General features: G+C 40.3%; 1 protein-coding gene across 1 annotated transcript; it reads right to left on the bottom strand.

Annotated features, from left to right (window-relative positions):
- Positions 1 to 932: 932 nt before the first annotated feature.
- IL1RL1 (interleukin 1 receptor like 1) lies at positions 933 to 17,621 on the bottom strand. Its single transcript, XM_057743071.1, has 10 exons — positions 17,561 to 17,621; positions 16,858 to 17,068; positions 15,686 to 15,857; positions 15,428 to 15,590; positions 13,706 to 13,777; positions 12,033 to 12,174; positions 11,794 to 11,939; positions 8,276 to 8,422; positions 6,539 to 6,706; positions 933 to 1,318 (listed from the first exon to the last, which is right to left on the bottom strand). The coding sequence occupies exons 1-10, from the start codon at positions 17,619 to 17,621 to the stop codon at positions 933 to 935; spliced, it is 1,668 nt and encodes a 555-aa protein (XP_057599054.1).
- Positions 17,622 to 22,461: the final 4,840 nt, after the last annotated feature.

The following is a 22,461-nucleotide window of genomic DNA, read 5'->3' as shown; positions in this document are numbered from 1 at the left end:
CATTGCACACAACTTAAACATCCAACAGTAAGTATTAGGCACATCACCTGTAGCCCAACCATGAGCTGGAACACTATGAATATTTTTAAATGTTAAAATTTAAATGACATGTCACATGCTTTTATCATGATTTTAAATAGGTAAAAATGTAAAAACTACATGCTATGTAATCTCAGCTATATGAATGGTATATTTAAGTATAAATTAAAATTTTTTAAAATGTAAATTTACCAAAATGTTTAAAAATCATAATCTTAGGATGATGGATTTATGAGTAATTTCTGTTATTTTTTCTTTCATATCTTCTGTTCTATAACTTTTACAGTGAGAAAAGATGTTTCTAAAAAGAATAAAAATATATGAAAGAAATTTCAGAATTGAAAAAAACTTTAGTGACAATTAGGTAATTGGGTAAGTTGCTCCAACAAAATGGGCAGTACTGATATGCTAAAACTTAAGCATCTGATCAAATAAAGTCTAACACATTCTGGCATTGGGAACAAGATTTAGTGCCAGTGTTCTGCTTGAGGGCATCAGAGTGTTCTTCAAGATTACATGACAGTCTAACTCTAAAACTTTCAGTTTGATGTTCAAAATGTAGAATATCGACAAGGAATACAGAGAGCCAGAACAAGAGAAAGAGAGAGGAAGAGTAGTGAGAAGATGCTGGGCCACAATGGAGAAGGACCAGCCAAGGGAGATGGGCAAGGGGATGTGAGGTGGAGGCAGGGAGCTTGAGGATGAAATCTTAGGTCATTTTGCATCCAGCCAGAATCAGGGAAATGGAAGTAAAGTTAGTGCACGAAACCTGAGGTCTGAATCCCCTTGCTACTCTAGAAGAGTATTAGTTCCCTGTGTCTGGTACAGCAGCATGACCCAGCTGGGAGGAATTCAGATCCAAAAATTGGGTGTGTTAGCCAGCAAAACAAGCACTACTGCCCTTGGGCACTCAAGGATGCCGAGCTGGAAGTCTTTCTTGGAAATTTGTTTGGCAAAGGCATGTGGTACCTTACGTGCTTCCAAAACTTGGAATTTAGGGACCATTTGTTGGCCAGGTGGTCCTCCCTCCACTTGATAGTCCCCTGCACTTTGACAAGATGCTTGAGGGAGTCTTGAAGCTCCCCAAACTGCAGTCTGCCAGGTGGGCAAAGAGCCTCCATTTCAATAAGGATGGCCTTAGAGTCGTTCTGGATGAGGGTGCTGTGCAAGGCGATCTCCCGCTCATAGGCAAACTCCTTGCTGTGCATGATCTCAGGAGTCAAGATGAAGATGTGCCGCCTGCTCTTCTGGATGCTGGTTTCCACTGTGGTGGCTATATCTAGTAATAAAAGACACGATGGATAGGATCAAGATGGCAGAGTAGGAGGACGTGCGCTCACTCCCTCTTGCAAGAGCACCGGAATTACAACTAACTGCTGAACAATCATCCACAGAAAGACACTGGAACTCACCAAAAAAGACACCCCACATCCAGAGACAAAGGAGAAGCTGCAATGAGACGGTAGGAGGGGCACAATCGCGTTAAAATCAAATCCCATAAATGCTGGGTGGGTGTCTCACAAACTGGAGAACAGTTATACTGCAGAAGTCCATCCACTAAAGTGAGGGTTCTGAGCCCCACATCAGGTTTCCCAACCTGGGAGTCCAGCAATAGGAGGAGGAATCTCCAGAGAATCAGACTTTGAAAGCCAGCGGGATTTGATTGCAGGATCTCCACAGGACTGGGGGAAACAGAGACTCCACTCTTGGAGGGCACACAAAAGAGTGGGCTTACCAGGACCCAGGGGGAAGAAGCAGTGACCCCATAGGAGACTGAACCAGACCTACCTGCTGGCTTTGGAGGGGTGCCTGCAGAGCTGCGGGGCAGCTGTGGCTCACTGAGGAGACAGGGGCACTGGTGGCAGGGGTTCTCAGAAGTGCTCATTGGCGTGAGCCCTCCCAGAGTCCGCCATTAGCCCCAGCAAAGAGCCTGTAAGCTCCAGTGCTAGGTAGCCTCAGGCCAAATGACCAACTAGGTGTGAACACAGCCCCACCCACTGGCAGACAAGCAGATTAAAGTCTTACTGAGATCTGCCCACCCAGCCCTATCCACCATTAGTCCCTCCCATCAGGAAGCATGCACGAGCATCCTAGATAGCTTCCTCAACAAGAGGGCAGACAGCAGTATCAAGCAGTATCAGCAGCATTTCATCTTGTGGAACTGAAAACCACAGCCACAGAAAGATAGAAAAAATGAAAAAGCAGAGACTTTGCACCAGATGAAGGGACAGGATAAAACCCCTGAAAAACAGCTAAATGAAGAGGAGATAGGCACCTGGCCAGAAAAAGAATTCAGAATAATGATGGTGAAGATGGTCCAGGACTTTGAAAAAAGACTAGATGCAAAGATCAAAAAGTTTACCAAAGATCTAGCAGAAGTAAAGAGCAAACAAACAGAGATATGTAACACAATAACTGAAATGAAAAATACACTAGAAGGAACCAGTAGCAGATTAACTGAGGCAGAAGGGCCAATAAGTGACCTGGAAGACAGAATGGTGATCATCACTGATGCAGAAAAGAATATAGAAAAAAGAATGCAAATAACTGAAGACAGCCCAAGAGACCTCTGGGATGATGTTAAATGCACCAACATTTGCATTATAGGGGTCCCAGAAGGAGAAGAGAGAGAGAAAGGACCCGAGAAAATATTGGAAGAGATTATAGTTGAAAACTTCCCTAACATGGGAAAGGAAACAGCTATCCAAGTCCAGGAAGCTCAGAGAGTCCCAGGCAGGATAAACCCAAGGAGAAACAAGCCAAGACATACAGTAGTCAGATTGACAAAAATTAAAGACAGAGAAAAGTTCTTAAAAGCAACAAGGGAAAAATGACAAATAACATACAAGGGAACTCCCATAAGGGTAACAGCTGGTTTCTCAGCAGAAACTCTGCAAGCCAGAAGGCAGTGGCATGATATATTTCAAGTGATGAAAGGGAAGAACCTACAACCAAGAATACTCTACCCAGCAAGGATCTCATTCAGATTTGACAGAGAAATCAAAAGCTTTACAGACAAGCAACAGCTAAGAGAATTCAGCACCACCAAACCAGCCCTACAACAAATGCTAAAGGAACTTCTCTAAGCGGGAAACATAAGAGAAGAAAAGGACCTACAAAAACAACAACAAAACAATTAAGAACATGGTAATAGGAACATACATGTCAATAATTACCTTGAATGTAAGTGGACTAAATGCACCAACCAGAAGAAACAGACTGGCTGAATGGATACAAAAACAAGACCCATATATATGCTGTCTACAAGAGACCCACTTCAGACCTAGGGACACATACAGACGGAAAGTGAGGGGATGGAAAAAGATATTCCATGCAAACGGAAATCAAAAGAAAGCTGGAGTAGCAATACTCATATCAGATAAAATAGACTTTAAAATAAAAAATGTTACAAGAGACAAGAAAGGACATTACATAAAGATCCAGGGATCCATCCAAGAAGAGGAGATAACAATTATAAATATATATGCACCCAATACAGGAGCACCTCAATACATAAGGCAAATGCTAACAACTATGAAAGAGGAAATGCAAGGAAGAAATAGAGACATAGATGTAGAGAGCAAACATATGGGCACTAAGTGGGGAAAGCGGGGAGGGTTGGGGGGGAATGAATTGGGAGATTGGGATGCCAAATTGTACACTCTAAATATATGCTGTTTATTGTCTGTTAACTGTATCTCAATAAACGTTCTTAAAAAAAAAAAATCATTCCCAGAGACCTGTTTTGAACCTTAATCAAGAAATGGTCTTTCTAACACAACATTGTAAAGCAATTATACTCCAATAAAGATCTAGAAAAAAAAAAAAAAAGACACGATGAAAGGGGTTAGAACACCCACACCCCTTTCACCATGAGAATGTCAGCCCCAAGCCTTGTTCTCTCCCAGGCAGAGCAGTCCAGAGTCCTTCAGTTCAATGGGAACATAGAGATATGTAGCAGGAGACTTGGAATTCAGGTTCACTAGCTATCGATACACATTATCTTCTTAGAATATTAGCTTAAATGTTGTAAAAGTACTTAGAATTTTAACTCTCTTATTACAGAACATTCCATAGCAAATGCAGCAGAACACATGTTCTTCTCAAAGACACATGGTACAATCTCACGGATAGCTCTTGTGTTGGCACACAAAACAAGTCTCAGTAAATTTAAGAACACTGAAATCTTATCAAGCATCTTTTCCAATCACCATAGTATGAAATTAGAAATCAACTACAAGAAGAAAGCAGGAAAAATCATGAATATATGGAGACTGAACAGCATGCTATGACCACCCACTGGGTCAATGAACAGATCAGGGACTTCCCTGGTGGTGCAGTGGTTAAGAATCCACCTGCCAATGCAGGGGACATGAGTTCAATCCCTGATCCAGGAAGATCCCTCATGCTGCGGAGCAACTAAGCCCATGTACCACAACTACTGAGCCAGTGCTCTAGAGCACACGAGCCACAGCTACTGATCCCATGTGCCACAACTACTGAAGCCCCCGAGCCTAGAGCCCATGCTCCACAACAAGAGAAGCCACCACAATGAGAAGCCCGAGCACCGCAACAAAGAGTAGCCCCCGCTCACCGCAACTAGAGAAAGCCCTTGCACAGCAACAAAGACTCAACACAGCCAGTAAATAAATAAATGAATAAATAAATAAGTGTATGAAAAATAAAAAATAAAGACTGCCAGTCCACATGGTCCAAAACAGGAGATGAATGTGGATTAGTACCAGACAGAGACCTTGTGTCAGTTGGGATCCTAACAGAAAGCTCAGCACACTCAAAAGCACTGACTAAAGAGAGTCTAATGAAAGGACCGTTTATAAAAGATGTGGGCAGAGCCAAGGGAAATCAACAAGAGATGGTGCAGAGCCCCACAACTGATGACATCAGGCAGCCACAACTACCCTCTGGGTGTGAAGGGGAGGGAGTGGTTATGGAGCCCAAGGCACATACGTGGCTGAGGAGGGCCAGCTGACAGGAGCCCAGCTACCCAGGTGACCCCACCCAGTGGGGACAGGGATGCACCCTGCCCTCTGAGCACCTGCCAGTGCCTCCTATTGGCCAAGCCCAGCGTGGAGCAGAGGGCAAGGGGGTGATGGCTCCCATAAGGATCAGCCACCAGGCCACTGGATGGAGGGGGCTGAAGAGTGGATCTGAGGGAGCAAATGGAAGGTAATTGTCATGGGAAGAAATACACTGCATGGGCCAGTCATGAACTTTTTCTAAGGGAAGAGTGAAGTTTGGTGTTGTTTTGTTGTATTTTATTTTACTTTGGTTAAGGTAAGGTCAGAGGACATACTGGAGAGAGAGGAGGTGGGAAAACTCTCTGAATGAAAAACAATACACTAAAGGCCACACAAGCTTGAGCACTAGTGAGCTGGCACTCACATTTGGCCGGGGAGAGGTGTAACTAGGCATGAGGTTGGAGGACCAAAGAAAGAAGAGATGGAGAGCATGTGGCCCCTGGTGTGACATCACAAACAACTGGAGTCCCTGCAGCCTCGTGAGCAGATGTGTAACATGCAAAGAGCATCTGAGTACCATGACATTGCGCTCGACTTGCACGGGTAGCCAGTGGGGAGAGGTGGAGGAAGAAGAAAGCCTGTTGGGAGAGACATGGATTATGTTTTCCTGAATTGCACACTATACGTGTCTCCCAAGCCAGTATGAGGCCACTAACATTATCCAAATATTCCAGGATAAACCAGATTCACCTGTCGTGTGTGCCTTTAGTTCTACAGACTTGAATCCATCTTTGCGGTAGGAATGCCAGTTTAAACTCACAGTGTATTGAACATTGACTTTAGAGGACTTACTCTCACGATGTCCCTGCCTTATTCACATTCCAAATGCTTCCTGGTCCCTGAGGAATTCGAGAAGTCCTAGAAGGAGGGTTCCTAGATACTTGACATAAAAATGGAGGGAAAGGAAAATGACTACTGAAATGCTGGAACTGTGACCCAAAAATGTCAAAAGCACATGAAATCGACTAGGAGTATTAAGAAACAGAAAACACAATTCTATCTGTTCTTGAGAGGATATAAATTTGCAAATGTTTCATCAGTGTAAGGAAAATCATAAAGACTTTCTGAGTCCTTTCAAATATTTAAGCCAGTGCCTATGGATGGTAAAACAAAATTCTTTTTAAGTCGTCCTTCATATCTTCTAGAGACACTTCAGAGATGTCAGTTATCCTAGTTGTGGACACAGAGAGTGAAGTAGGTGCTGGACCCTGCTAAATCCACAAGCACGGATGCCTTACCCTGTCTTCATATCACTTACATGACTGTGAAGACCTCAGGATCAGGGTGGTGATGGGGGCAGGAGAAGCAAAGAATAAGTACCTCCTTCTTCCGGAAAAATATTTAAAAGGTCTCATCTTAAGGTCTGGAATAATGATTGCAGCTCCTGATCCAAGGTCACCTATCACTTATCCTTCCAAGGAACGTAAATTTCTTTCCCTGGCAGTTGTTGGTAGTTTTACCTTCTCCAGGGAGCAGATCTCTTCCGTAAATGCATAATGTGTAGCCACATTTATTTTCAAGAACATCAGGCAGAATCTGGTGAACAAAGCACTCCACAGAGCTGGTCCCCTCTGGACTGTCGTGGCAGTTCCGCGGATAGATTACGTAAGCATCATAGAGCTTCCCATCTGAAGATAAGAACAAGGAACACCATGTCATTACTTGGTCCTCAAAAATTCTCATTTGACTCTTGGTAGACATTATTCAGGGAGTTTTATGGTTGTTGGTGGATGTATATCATCCTCCAGATATTCTAGAATTGTGAGATGATGACAAGAATCTACTGCCATGAAATGTCATCAGGAAATCAATCTTAGTCCTAAAGCTCTCCTTTTTACTGTCTCAGACTGAATGATAGAAAACAGGCAAGAGCCTAAGCAGTTTAATGCAAACCTTATTGCCACGTTTAATTAATAATCTATTAATAAGTATTTATAGTCATGGATAGGGGCTTTCTGCTGTGCTGGGCAGATCTGTTTTAGCTTTGGTTTTCCCCATGGGAAAGTGAAAATGCTAAGGGGTAAGTAATGGTGGCAAGGGAATAGAAGATTTTAAGGGATAAGAATTTCCCACAAATCAAACAATTAGCTCTAGTTGAGTGACCCATATGGAAAATCTAAATTTTATCTGCCTCCAAATGAAAGAACAGTGTTCATTTAGCAGGGAGGACTGTCTTCTTTCGTGGGTAATATACATAAGTGGGTGGGTAAGACTCCTTGTGAAGCAGGGTTTCTGGTAAAATACACCTGCATCCTGATGGACCTTTTTAACTTGTTCACATCTGGAAAACAGGAACAATTTTGTTAATGTTTTGACCTCCATAAAGTTTTCCCAACACACATTTTCCAAAATGCCTTTTCTGAGCGTGGAGTAGATTCTGTTATTGGAGATTTAGTAAGAACAGCAATTCTACGGGGGAGAAAATTGGAGCTGTTGAGATGAATCTCAGAACCACAAGGCAGGATGGAGAGTGTCCTCTGAGTGAACTCAAAAAGACTTATTGTTAATACGCTAGCAAGCAAAAGAGTATCTGGGTTTAGTAGCCTAACCATTAAGAGATTATTAGAGGGACTTCCTTGGTGATGCAGTGGTTAAGAATCCACCTGCCAATGCAAGGGACATGGGTTTGATCCCTGGTGCAGGAAGATCCCACATACCACAGAACAACTAAGCCCATGTGCCACAACTACTGAGCCTGCTCTCTAGAGCCCGCGAGCCACAACTATTGAGCCCACATGCCACAACTACTGAAGTCCGTGCACCTAGAACCTGTGCTCCACAACAAGAGAAGCTGCCACAATGAGAAGCCCACACACTGCAACCAAGAGTAGCCCCTGCTCACCACAACTAGAGAAAGCCCACATGCAGCAACAAAGACCCAATGCAGCCAATAAATAAATAGGTAAATAATTTTTTTTATTATTATTTTTTTGGGGGTACACCAAGTTCAATCATCTGTTTTTATACACATATCCCCGTATTCCCTCCCTTCCTTGACTCCCCCCACCTCGAGTCCCCCCCACCCTCCCCGCCCCAGTCCTCTAAGGCATCTTCCATCCTCGAGTTGGACTCCCTTTGTTATACAACAACTTCCCACTGACTATCTATTTTACAGTTAGTAGTATATATATGTCTGTGCAACCAACAGCCATCATAGAACCTTTTCTTTTGAAGAAAACTTGAAACTCGCCACTTACCGTTCCTGGTTTTGTGAGGTCTAGCTATATCTCTCCAGAGCAGAATAATCTCAATCCAGAACACTTTTAGAATTATCACCAAGGCATTGATTAGCAATAATAACATGCTAAATCCTGCAAGCATGTAGTAAGTGCTTTGTTGATCTGCTATTCAAAAGATAAGGGAAGGAGAAATACGATTATTATTATTTCTAAAACAGGAGAAAATAAACAAATACTTGGATGCTGGCTTCTGTTGGGAGTACGAGAGATTCATACAATGGTTGTCTACATGGCATTTTCATGGCTGTTTTAAGAATCAGTAAATTAATGTTTAGTGAGCCCCTACTCTGTGCAAGGCACCAAGCTATGCATTGTAGAAGATTTTCAAAGCATAAAAGAAAGACAGACATGTAAACTTAGCTAAGATTGGAAGTGAAAGCATCAGTTTTAGCTAGCAGAGGTTTTGGGAAGGCGTGCTTATGCCATGCTGGACTGAGCAGTAAAGACTTACTGCAGAATGAGGTCCCTAGAGGATGAGTAATATTCAGATAGTTGAAAAAAAGAAAAAAGAAAAGAAAAGAAAAGTACTCCTGGCAAGAGAGGATGCTGTGAGCCAAAGGGCAGAATGGGGATAGTCAAATTTGGGGAATTACTGGAATCTATGATTGGAACAGTGGGTCTAGAGCTAGGTTCCAGCTAAAGCTTTTTGTCTCTGTTCTGGTCATGGTAGTCACTGAAGAGTGTTGAGTGGTTCGTTAACAATGAAAGTGGTTTTCAAGCAGATTAATCTGACGGTAGTGGAAGTTTTGTTTCCACGGCCCATAGGTTCTCGGAGTAGAACAGGATGAGAAGTTTCTGTGGGTGAGACACGAGGAGGAGCCAGACTCATGTAATAATCAGAAAGGAATGGACACGCCTGGTGTTGGCAGGATTAAGGATAAACAATCAGCAGGTCTTGGAGACTTGTCATATCTGGGGTTGTTCGCATAGGATAGCAGGGAAGAAACAAGAGCTATGTAAGTCTCTAATGTGTATTTGATGAAGTCAAATGACTGGATGTTAGGTCCTAAATATGCCCTGTATTTCCCTTCTGGTGAACGTTGTAGCCATCACTGAACTCTTATCCTTACTGATTGCTTCACAACGTATATGTGTGAGATAGTCCCCATCTTTATTGAATCAGATATATACAAAATGAATGTAAGAACTGTGCTCACCAATAATATTTTTGGCTGTTTTAAGTTTACTTCCCTCTTTAGAATCGTTGGCTATCCTATCTTACAAATAGTCCCACTTAAAGGTAAATGTGAGAAGGCTCTCAAATGAGATTTGACTATATAGTTTCCTTTTCATTTTCATCTGATCTCAAAACACAGGCTCCCAGTTTTGCTATAGAAAATCAGTCCCGCATTTGTAAATTCCTTCATTAGCTCATCAGTTCCCTGAGTATCCAGCACTATGAAATCAAGGATGACCAAGGTGGGGAATTCCGTGGCAGTCCAGTGGTTAAAGGACTCCACATTTCCACTGCAGGGTGCATGGGTTCAATCTCTGTTCAGGAAACTAAAATCCCACATGCTGCATATCTTGGTCAAAAAAAATTTTTAATTAAAAAAAAGATTTTAAACTTAAAAAAGAATGCCCAAGGTGAACTGATCCAAAACTGAAAATTGGCAGTGAGCCTAGTGTCTGCACCATCATTAGTTTAAACAATAAATACTCCCTAAGTGAATTATTTCAATAGGATTCCTCCCCAGATTACTCTTTCTAAAATCTTATCTAGACACATGCTGGGAATCCCTATTTCTTACCAAGTACTTATGCATGTAACTGGCTAACTACAAGAAAGTTAATCCAAGACATTAAGGGAATTTGAAGTTCAGTATCTTCCTAAATGTTAATTACTTTATAAATGTATAAATAATCCTTGTATGTGATCACTAAACACTGAATACGTTCTGTAAGTGTTTATAAACAGGAAACAATGCTTGCATTTGAATCCCAGTTCTGCAACTATAGTACCTGGCCAATTATTTAACTTCTTTTTGCCTCAGTTTCCTCATGTATAAAATGAGATGATGGCAATAGTCTCTTCATTATGGATTTTTGATAAAATAAATGAAAAATTATGTGTAAAATGATGACAGGTCCTGGTACCTAGGGACAATGAATAAACGTGTACTATTATTATTATTAATATAGTGGTAGCAAATGTTTAATGATATTTACTAATATGGGGACACAAGCTTTTTAAGTTTTTGTTTTTAAAATTCAGGACAATGTGTAATCTCTTTTAGTGCATGATTAGAAATAAAGGAATTCATTGTGACCACTAAGAGCGGTTGTAACAATTTTTCTTTAATTTACACAGTTGTTGAGACAGTATAATTGTGTTGATTTGAAGAAACACAGGTGAAAGGTAGCATATACAGATGAATTAGAAGGATCAAAATCACCATGTACGTGTAACATGAAAACAATTCCAATACACAAGTACCTGGAGAACATTCATAAAACGACAACGTGAGCAAAGCATGGGGATAAGGACACCATGGCAGTGCTAGGGGTGGGGATGGCTTCCCTTTTCCTGTGGGATCTTCTATGTCCACCAGCACCACAAATGTCACCCTAAAATGACATCTCGACAGGGTCCACAAGTCCTGGGGTGACACAGTTATAACTGGCAGAATCCTGACGACCCATGGAACATGATAGCATTTAAAATCATCTACAGTAGTCATGATTCCGTTTTTGTTTTATAAAAACTTACAAGTCAGTGGTTAAAGTTGAACTTAAACAAGAAAAATCCCAAGCACCTCCTCAGGCAGATACTACATGACCTTATCAGATTGGTGGTCTGTTTTCTCATCTCTCCCAAACTTGTTGTGCCTTAGTGGGTTTATCCAAATTAATCTGGACTATATTCCACTTAGAGGTATCAACTGGGAGTTTAATTCTCCCTATGACTATTTGACAAACACATTAAACAATTTCTACATAGTGGTACATGGAGTGACAAGTAAAAATATCAAAATTTTCTCCTTACCCTTTATTACACTGGATTAAATGTAAATTAAATCTAACCAACGGAGTGTTTTTACCTGGACATGCAAACAAGTGAGGGAATTGACAGGTGGTCTGGAAGGAAAAGTTTGTAAAACTATTTTGCTGCCACCATTGTGCGCAGTGATATGCAGAGTGAATAGAAGAAAGATGTGCTTGCCCCCGAGAGGAGGGGCGTGTCCTCAGGGACTTGTTTAAACGCTGGCTGGTTGTGCTGAGAATAAAAACTACAGAGACTGTTGAATGGCTTCTTTTCTGTCTTGAATTCTCTACAGTGTATCCTCCTGTTGCCTACACCCAAGACCGCTCTTTTCTCCACCTGCCTCCGCCAATTTATGAGATGGACCACTCCGCTGTCTCCGTGGATCCCCCCGGAACCACCCTCCCATACACTGTTTTCTAAGAATGGGATTCAGCTTACAACTGTTGATACAGCAAACGCAAGTGACCAAAGTCTCAGAAACACGCCTTACTTGGGTCTTTCCTCCTTAGTCTAACAGTGTGCCTGATCAAGCCACGGAAATTCATGGCCAGACAGTCGTACTTCCGTGATAAATCCTCTTCTTTTACATCCGCTATTCTTAACACGTTGTTGCGGCAAGTCAGCTCACTGCTAGAACTAAGAAGGCAATCTGTTACTTTCAGTGCTTACTTTGCAGTTGCAAACTGTGTGGGACGGGAAGGGGATGCTTTAACCGCAATTTAAAAATACCTTTGATTTTGCTCTTGCTCCTCTTGTATTCTTGCTTCACCAAAATTCTTAACGCTGTTTCCGTTAACCTGCCACAGGGTCTCAGCCAAGATCTGAGAGCCTTTCCCAAAGCAAGCCGAGCACGTTATGTTTGCTGATTTTCCTAGATGAGAAGGAAAGAAATTAGCCAATAAGATTCACTTCTGCAAATAGGATTTAATTTAATTTCATGTGAAAAAAATTCATTGAACACCTAGTGTGTGCCATGAATTGATCACCATTTCCCTCCTCCTCTTCAGCACCTTCTTCCTTCTTTGCCTTCCCTTGGCCTCCTCCCCGCCTCTCCCATCATTCTCATTTCACTCACAGTTCAGGTTGAAGCTGAGCCCCCTCCCCTCTCTTCCCTGCAGGGGAAACTAAAGAGGCTTCACCACGGACACATTATAATCTGAGATTTCACCCTACTACGCATTGCCATTTCTTTCTTTCTTTTTTTTCTTTTTATTGGAGTATAGATGCTTTACAATGTTGTGTCAGTTTCTGCTGTACAGCACAGTGAATCAGCCGCATGTGTACATATATCCCCTCTTCCTTAGATTGCCTTCCCATTTAATGGCTGTCATCCACACTTTTCTCTTTCTACCGAATTCTCTTCATCTCTCTGTAAGCTACCCCTGTCGGTAAAACCAGTCCACCTGACTCAGCCACAATCCCACTACTTATTTGTCCAACCGGAGCCTCTCCACTCCCACTCCTGTTAATTTGAGACTTCTTCCTTTCAGAACTAGAAGCAGCTTCCTGCCTTGAGATGGGCATTCAGCCATCCCTTACTGAGTTCTTAGTCCCTGTGTCAAGAATTAGGCATCTGAAAAGAGGGATGAGATGCTTAGAGTCTCCCAGGAGGTGACAATGGTATAAGCAACGGATCAGAATACACAGTATTCTAGTGTTCTAACAGAAATATAGACAAATGGTGTGGGAATACAGAGAGAGAGATCAGTGCAGGGAGCTGGTGCACTGGTGGCCCTGGACTTGATTAGATGGTGGCTCTGATCATGCTCCCTGGCAGGTAAAGAGGTTGGTATGTGGGATATCACAGAGGAAGGGATATTTGAGCGTAGTGTCGAGGGATGGGAAGGAGGGCGTGCGCAAAAGCAGAGAAGAAAGCGAAAATCCTGCAAATCAGTAGAACAGCTGTGAGGTGGTCAGTGTTTCGTTTTACGTGCTGAGAACTTTGATTCTGACCCCATTCTATCAGGGAACCAGGAAAGGCAGAGATGGACAGAGGCATAAAATCTGGGTTCTGCTCCTTCTGTCACCGTTTATTCACTGCACGTCCTTGGATGTGTCGCTGATCCTCTTTAAGCCCAAGCATCCGCAAGCATAAAGTGGGGACAATGTCTATCTCCTGGATAGAAGTGAGAGGGAAATGAGGTAGCACGCATGAAAGCACCAAAAAAAAAAAAAAAAAAAAGCAAAGTGCGGTACAAATGTAAGTGCTGTATATTGTTGTGACCACATATTCCTAATATTAGCAAGTGCCCAAGGCTGTGTGTTTCCAAATATAACATCTCATTTAATCCTCAAGATCCGCTATGGTGATAGCCTGACCCCTGTTTGGGGAATTAAGAACAGAGGTCACATGGAAGGATTTTCCAAACAGAACATTTACAGTATTCTTAAAGTGTTCTTACCTATTTCCACTTCCTTTGTTTCATTTTGCAGAGGGGCTATAATTACTGGAAGCAAAGAAAAGCTTTGCTTATCTGAAATTAAAGACAAAAAGAGAATGTAAATATTAGGCGAGCATTGGGTGGTCAATATAAAGCCTGTATTTTCATATTTCTGTCCTGTTTCATAGGGATGTTTTTCAAGTTTTTCTGATCATCATTCATGGCAACAAACACACATACATACACACGCATATACACACGTGCCCACACATGCATATACACACATGCATACACACATATACACATGCACACACATGAGTATAGACACACATGCACACACATGCATATACACACATGCATATACACATGTATATAGACACACACACATGCATATACACACATGCATACACACGCATATACACATACACACATGTGTATAGACACACATGCACACATGCATATACACACATGCATATACACATGCATACACACATGCATATAGACACACACATGCATATAGACACACACACATGCATATAGACACATACAAATGGAACAAAAACATTCAAGCAATACTTTCTCTTACTACCTATGATGTTTTTTGGTATTTTCTATTCTCTTTTTATCATTAAAACAAATGTCATCCAACCCAATATATTAATTGCATGATATAGCAATTCTCAGAAAACCGCAATTCTATAGAATAAGCATAACAAATGCCACAGGGAAGATTTCAGATGACTCATGAACGTGATAAACACAAAAGTCCACATTTCCCCTCACAGCTTTCCACCCATGTGGCACACCCTATCAGGAAGTTTAATTCCTGTGGCACTGATGCCTAGACACAGTTGAAAGGGGGTCTTCTGGAGCATGGCTGCATTTCTGCACCCCTTGATTCTCATTTATTTCAGGGTGGTGTGATTAAGGACCCTTGCAGGTTTTGATGTAGAGTACTGAGAGGTACTAACATAAATGTGGTCCACAGATGCTTATTTTATAGCGATGAAGCATTGGAAAAGTCCAAACAAAAACTCTTCTCCACTATTGCTCTGCCCTAAGAAATCTGCCAGACCTACAGGTCCTGCTTCATCTACACCCATAGATCAAGCTATGTTAAGGAGACCCCAACTCTTTGCAGATTTAACAGGTTTAATTGTGAAGTCTCATCCCTGATGTGGACTTTTATAGAATTTAAGGTAATTTTTTTTTAAAAAAGTAGAATTAAATGATCTACTTAAGGTCATGGAGGATGATGAAAGTATTGCAAATCAAGATTGAAAACCAGACAACAAATATCTATGTATGTCATTATAAAGCTTCTCACTCAACTTCTAATCCAGTTAGTTATGTTAGAGATGAAATAGATTTTTCTCTATTTACAGAACCTCTGACAACAAATTGGGAGAACAAGAGTTAATCTCGCTCTCCAAATAGTTGTATTGTCATTGAAAACAATGTTAGGTGAACATTCAGATCACATTATCTTTGAAAAATTAAGCTAAAGAGGAGAGAACAGATGTGGCTTTGGATTAGCAACGTCATTTCCCTCCAAAATGTCTTAAATCTTGGTAGCGCATTTAGAAAATCTCTTTGCATCACATTAAAGAATGTGTAAGATAAGATGAGTCAGGAGGAAGTTCCGGGAGGAGCATGAAGTACAGGCAAATGGACAAGAAGGACACAATTTCTCTCACATTCTCTTCTTTCAAGTATTGCATGCTGTTAAATTCAGCTGCTTACCAATAACTGTGAATGACCTGGTTGCTGTCACAGTATAATTGACTCCATGTTCATTGTGCATAAATTTGCATCTATAATCGCCACTGTCCTTGCTGTTTGCATTGTCAATCAGCAAAAATGACTTGTGTGCTCGGTACCTGGGTCCTTGGAGAAATTTGCAATTCTGAAATGAGAGGTTCCAGCCCACTTTCAGTAATTCTTTCCTACCTCTATTTTGGTGGTGTAATTTTCATCTATGTTCCACAAGTGTCCTTTTACCTTAAACCACTCTACAGGCGCTGTCCAATTGTAGAGGTCAATTGTAGGACAGTATATTTTGGAATTTTTTTCTGATCCAGATGTTGTCGAATATATCAGATAATCTGGAATATCGCAACCGGGTTGTTTATAAATGGTGACATTCACGTGTCCAGTCTTATTGGTGGTAGGACTATTAAAATAAACCAATTTTTAAAAAGTCACTTAGCATTACGCAATAACTTAATCCAACTCTAAGTTTTACTTAATATTGCTTTTCTTCCTAAAACAATTGATATACAGTGGTTCTTATCTCAAAATAAACATTAAAATCTAGAGTTTTAAATGTTTTTTGTTATATTTTAGATAAGACGCAGCCCCTACAGTAGCCTTTAAAATAATTCCCTCACCATTTCGGTGTACACTGTATGTGCTGTAACACCGAGACCTTATATAATAAAGATAATTAATATTTATTAAGAGTTTACTGTGTATCATTCATTTTATCCTCACAACCATGCTTTGAAGTGGGTTCTACTGTCATGTTTATTTTACAGATGAGGAAACAAGGATGGAGAAGTAACTTACCAGCAACGCACAGCTAACTAGTGACACACCATGAATTTGAAACTAATGCTGTGTGACCTCAGAACCTAGGCTACCTATATCCATCAACTTAACTATATCCATCTTGCCTTTTGCCTTAGTTCATCTGACATCTTGTATGCCCCAAACAGGCACAAAATCACAACATTTGACAATTTACATGTAGAGTAAGTGACTTGTAGGCCCCCAGTCTCACGTAACCCTCTTGGGTTTGCCCCTCAGGTAGAAGGCAAGGATGACTGCCCTTTCACACCCATTGTAAGCCTCCTGATGCCCCACATCTAGGTTACTGTTTTTTATGCTGATTTGTTGTAATTCGGAGCCCAAAGTGAGTGATTGCTCTCAGTTTTTTTGGTCATTAGAAAAGCTAGGTCTTTTTCTAATTAGGCTACAAATTAAGCCCTGTCATTATACACCCAGATAGTTCACCATCACCTAACTCCCAACCTGAGGCTGTTCCTACAAGTGCTCTTTTATTGCAATCACTTTATAAATTTGACTGTTCCGGAGAGGTCTAGAAAGAGGAAGGAAGTGAGGCAGCTCAGAGTATCAACTGTTGAAGATAAAGGAGCGGGCCTGGATAATACCTTCTGATAATGCAAGTATAAAATCCGGAATCGTTGACTTGGGCTGGGAGAAACTTAAGACGTTCCCCTGAGGCAACTACACGATTTCTTCTCTGGGTGGAAATATGGTGATTGGTTTTTGAGTAATACCAGTCCACAGGGTATCGGGATTTTTCTTGTCTGGGACATCTCACAATTAAAGCCTCATTTTCCAGGCCCCAAGATGATTTGCCTGCAAGTAACAAAATATTTGTGAATACCATCCTGAAGTCATCAAATAAAAAGATCACAATTTCTGTATTCTAAATATCCCCTTCTAGGATTAAATTTAGAAACTGGTCACACTTTGAGAAAGAATAAGTAAATGATCTAAGGTCTTTTATGAAATATTCTAATGGATACAGAGATTTAATCTGGAGCTAGAATCTTCACATTGCTCCAGAGGAAAGCAGCCACTCATCTACACAAAGCATGTTGTCAGTCAACAAACGCTGACAATAAATTTGGACATATTTGAATATGCAAAATTAAAATTATGCTACGTTTGTTATGAAGAATTTGGCCTGATAGATTGGTGGTGAAGAGTGACTGTAGAACATAAATGAATTTTCCAGGTTACCATTCAGCTAGAGCAATTGGGAGCAGACAATTTAAAACTAGGCAAATGTTCTCGGAATTACTTAATTAAAAAAATTTTAAATGTCAGTTCAAAAGCAATACTTACTAAACATAGTTGATGGGGAAGGTATGAGAACTGTTAGAATTACCAAGACCCAAAATCTCATTCTCCGTTTCTTAATCCAGAGCAAGTGTTGGTAACGGCTTCTCAAGATGATTCAAGTCAAATCTGTGACATATGATGGTAGGGCTGCCCTCTGGGTGGTTGATGGTATTCCCTAAGTTTATAGTTGGAAAGAGTTGTCAGTACCTCTACCAAAGAATAAATCATACAAAATCACAAGCAAAATATTCACAGCCATGATTTTTACTTGCTCAATACCCCCCAGGAGAATTAATCATGAACAGACCTTTAATGTGTATAAATATGTACAGGAGCAGACTTCAGACATACATCACTACATTTATTCCTAATGGACCTTTGGGCCATGCAGGCCTTGTGACGGCCATGCTATTTCACTGTCTCATGAGGCTGTACTGAATGAAGCTAAATTCAGAGGAAAGAAAATGAGTTTCCATTTTTGAAAAAAAAAAGAAAATCATAAAATTCAACAGACCTAGAAAATACAATATTATAAATGCTGATATAAAACCACAGACATACAGGTAACTGGCAGCTGTGTGTACACACACACACACACACATAACTCCCTCCCTCCCTCAAGTGCACACAGGCAAACAGTTGTCCCAAAGCAACGAAGGAATATAGGAAAGAGATGGGTAAAACAGTCACCAAATAGTTGCCCTAGACTACCAAACCCTCAAAAATGTGTCCCTGTCCCCCTGTTTGTCCCCAAGATTCACCAAAATCTTTCTAAGAAGAGGTGAAAGTCTGTGAAAAATAATTACATACTTTTTCTTTCAGCAAAAGGATAACTTAACTGTATCATTTTTTTCTTAAAAAGTCAGGGGAGGGATGGAACCAATATAGAAATTGACAAATATAGAATGAATAAAACCATCCTTAACATGTTTTAAGAAAGCACATTTCCTCTAAACATGAATTGTTGATACTTTCCTTACCACAGGTATGGAAAAATCTTTGCTACAAATTTTAGATCAGTTACCGATGCTTACCCAAACTGAAGGGCAGAAGGAATGAACTTCAAGTCAATGACTGAGCTGTGAATAGTTCCCAGCTCTTGTAGCTCCTTCCTTACAGACTCTTCACATGCACTGTCTCTTTTATTTTAAAGGGTAGATGCTCAAAGACACCCTTCAACTCACCACTCCACCCACCCTGAAATTTGATTTCTAGCCAAAATTCATGACTTGTTCAAAAGTGCTGGTGCATCATGTACCAGGAACTCTTGACCTTGGTACGTAAATATTTAAAAGTAAGTACAACACTGAATAATCCTTTAGACGTAATCAGATCTCCCTGTTCTAGCATCAGTTACTCAAGCTAATGCTTGCTGTTTATTGCTTTGATATTATTACACTTTGAGTTCCAAAGGATCTGGAAATCTTGGGGCCTTGAGACTACCCTTCCTGATACTCCTTGACACTTCATTTGACAGACACTAGTTAAGAAGGCTCGGCCAGTTATAGCAGCCTTGGTGCACAGAGTTTCGGAAACAAAGTGGCAGCAAGCAATGAGAAATAAATAGGACTTTATGGGATTTTGTAACTGTTCTAGTTAGGGTCCACAATTGACACAGTCTCATCTAAAAATAGATTCCAGATCCTCAGATTTAAGTCCCTACAGGGCTCTTGGATGGGGCAAGGAAGTTTTCCTAAGAAGTTCAGAGAAAAAGAGGTAAGCTTTTAGTAAGAAGGCTGCCTTAAGGGAAATGACAAGGAAAATCATAACCCTCAACTCTTGGGCTCCATGTAAAACAAATGTTAACTGCAAAATTTGCTTTTAGCTATGCATAGCTGGTATGACTCAATCATGGGTAAATTCAACTTACTTTTTTTTCTTTAAGAACTTTTATTGAGATACAATTGACGTACAATAAACTGCATATATTTAAAGTGTACAATTTGATATTTTCTTTCTTATTAGTAATGTATGTATGGCAATCCCAATCTCCCAATTCATCCTACCCCCGCCCCCCCCCCCATGCCCCGCTTTTCCCACTTGGTGTCCATATGTTTGTTTTCTACATCTGTGTCTCTATTTCTGCCTTGCAAACCAGTTGATTTGTACCATTTTTCTGTATTACACATATATGTGTTAATATACGAGATTTGTTTTTCTCTTTCTGACTCACTTCACTCTGTATGACAGTCTCTAGGTCCATCCATGACTCTATAAATGTCCCAATTTCATTCCTTTTACAGCTGAGCAGTATTCCATTGTATATATGTACCATATCTTCTTTAAAATTACTTTTAAAGCTCATCACATCCCAGAAGGATTCAGGGACTAATTCCAGACTCACACAATAATATAACAACAAAAGCTAAGCCTTCTCCGGAGCTCACTCTATGCCAGATACAGTTCTACATGACTTACATGTCTTACCTCCTTCATTCTCACAACCACCCAATGAAGCAGGCACTATTATTATTATGGCCATTTTACAGACAAGGACACTGAGACATGGAGAGGGTAAGCAAATCATCCAAGTCATGCTATGCTAAGAGGTGGATCCAGAATTTGAACCCAAGCAGGTTGGCTCCAAAGGCTAGATTCCTAACCACTAAATCATCCTGCCACCAGGTGAGGAAGGTTAAGAGAGGAGGAGCAGCCAAAGAAAAGTTCTAGTTGGTTTTTGGAGCCAGCTGACCACACCACGCCCCTCCCCCTGATCCCCTGTGGTTGGCAACGTTCTTGAACAGGCATCCCCTTCTGCACGGACATCAGTCATGTGCTCTCAGAGGAAGAGATCTCGTGGTGGGAGATTCACCAAGAGATGCTGGGCATCACTTCAAGGAATTAGATCTGTTCTTTGTTATTCTTGCCTTAGTTGTGAAGATCATATGAGTTTTGGCACTGAGACCACAGAATCAGGAGCAGGCAAGCTTGGAACGGCGTGCAGGATATTGTAGGCTCTAGATAACATTTTTAAAAATTAGTTTTCTTGGAGTATAGTTGCTTTACAATGTTGTGTTCATTTCTACTGTACAGCAAAGTGAATCAGCTAAACATATACATATATCCCCTCTTTTCTGGATTTCCTACCCATTTAGGTCACCACAGAGCATTGAGTAGAGTTCCTTCTGCTATACAGTAGGTTCTCATTAGTTATCTATGTTATACGTAGGTATATATATGTGTGTGTGGTGTTATATGTATGTTATATATTAGTTATCTATATATGTCAATAGTGTATATATGTCAATCCCAACATCCCAATTCATCCCAGCACCCCCCTTCGCCCCTTGGTATCCATACATTTGTTCTCTATGTCTGTGTCTCTATTTCTGCTTTGCAAAATAAGATCATCTATACCATTTTTCTAGATTCCACACATAGGCGTTAATATATGATATTTGTTTTTCTCTTTCTCGATAAAATAATACTAACTTGAACATTCTTACACTTGAATATGAACTTATAGTTTGCACCCTGAAACATCTTAAATTTTTTTTTATTAAATTTAGGCACTTATTCATTTAGATTAGGCCATGGTTATCTTGGTTGCTTAGTTTTAAATAAGTTTTCCATTAGAGTTTTAATATCATAATCATGACATCTTGCAGAAGCACTTAATAAAGTCTAGCTATTACGATAAATAAAAGCTATTATTTTAATTCAGTCAGTTATTCAACAATGAAGTCCTTTCATTCAAAGTTCAGTACTGAATGGTACTCATCACTAGCATCACTCAAAGTTTACAGATTAAAATGAAAACCCAAGGACGAGACTGGTTACATAATTTGACCAAGCTCATCCAGTTGTGGCTGGAGTTGAAACCAAACTTGTTGAACCTCAAAGACAAGGCTTTTTTTTTTTTCTCTCTAATGTCAACTAAAAAGAGAGAGAGAGATTAGAGTGGTAAAGCTTTCCTTCTTGTGACTGTGACTGGGAGATTAAACAAAATAAGCAGCTCTAATTTCCTTTAAGCCTCTTCTCTGTAAAGAACCAAACCACTTTGGTTTCTAACCACTACGACACCATTCAACATAAAAGTATAGTAGTTTATAATAACTTAGCAAGACAAAATGTGAAAGGCAAGGGCTTCTAATAAATGACTAAATCCAAGATGTTGAGCAGCCATGAATTCCAAGTTAAGCAGAAATCTCCCAGTGCCTGCTGGTTTCAATGACAGATATCCTCTTTTTAAGAATGCTCAGAATTACTCTTCATTTTCAAAATTAATCTAACCTAATTTGGTCATAATTTTTTTTTCTGCTTTGGGGCTTGCAATTTTGAAATCTTGCATGTCCCCATATATAATCTAATTCTCTGACATTCCCACTAAAAAACAAAAAACAAAAGCTTTATTTGCCAAAGTAACATCTAGCTGCTTGCATTTGGAACGCGGCATCCAAGGATTTCATAACTGAAAAGATATCCTGTGAGGCTTATTCATTTGTTTTGGCTGGTGTCATAGCCAAATGGAGACAGCATGTCTTAACACAATGCAGAGCTTGGCCATTGGTAGCCTGGTCTTACTGTAATCACGTGAAAACCGGGAAACATTTGTCCTATTAAACTTACATGAATTTAATTGGGTCAAGTTCTCAGTAATTTTCACAAGAACAAGCAAAGGGAAATTTTTTTTCCTCATCTCATTAGAGAGTATTTTAGACACCACTTTCCTTCTGTTTTTCATGATGAAAATGTTCATAAAGCCTGCGATAGATGGGGGCAATTCTTGCATGGCACTAGGTGGTAGCCTTATATTAAGTCTACAATAATGAAAACTGTTTGGTGTTGGCATAAAGACAATATATAGATCAAAATGTCAGAAGAATCTGGAAATAGACTCAAACATAGACAGTAAAGAGATTTTTAATACAAGCAACATCATAAGTCTATGGGGAAAGCATAAT

The sequence above is a fragment of the Hippopotamus amphibius genome, chromosome 7, assembly GCF_030028045.1.
Source record: "Hippopotamus amphibius kiboko isolate mHipAmp2 chromosome 7, mHipAmp2.hap2, whole genome shotgun sequence".
Lineage (NCBI taxonomy): Eukaryota > Metazoa > Chordata > Mammalia > Artiodactyla > Hippopotamidae > Hippopotamus > Hippopotamus amphibius.
This window is presented reverse-complemented; position numbering and strand designations above follow the sequence as displayed.

Coding starts and splice junctions, on each gene's coding strand:
- IL1RL1 (XM_057743071.1), bottom strand. CDS start 17,621: ATGAGATTTTGGGTCTTGGTAATTCTAACAGTTCTCATACCTTCCCCA. Junction 12,175..13,705: donor AACAAAGGAAGTGGAAATAG/GTAAGAACACTT, acceptor CTTCTCATCTAG/GAAAATCAGCAAACATAACG. Junction 8,423..11,793: donor ACTAAGGAGGAAAGACCCAA/GTAAGGCGTGTT, acceptor TCTTTTGAATAG/CAGATCAACAAAGCACTTAC.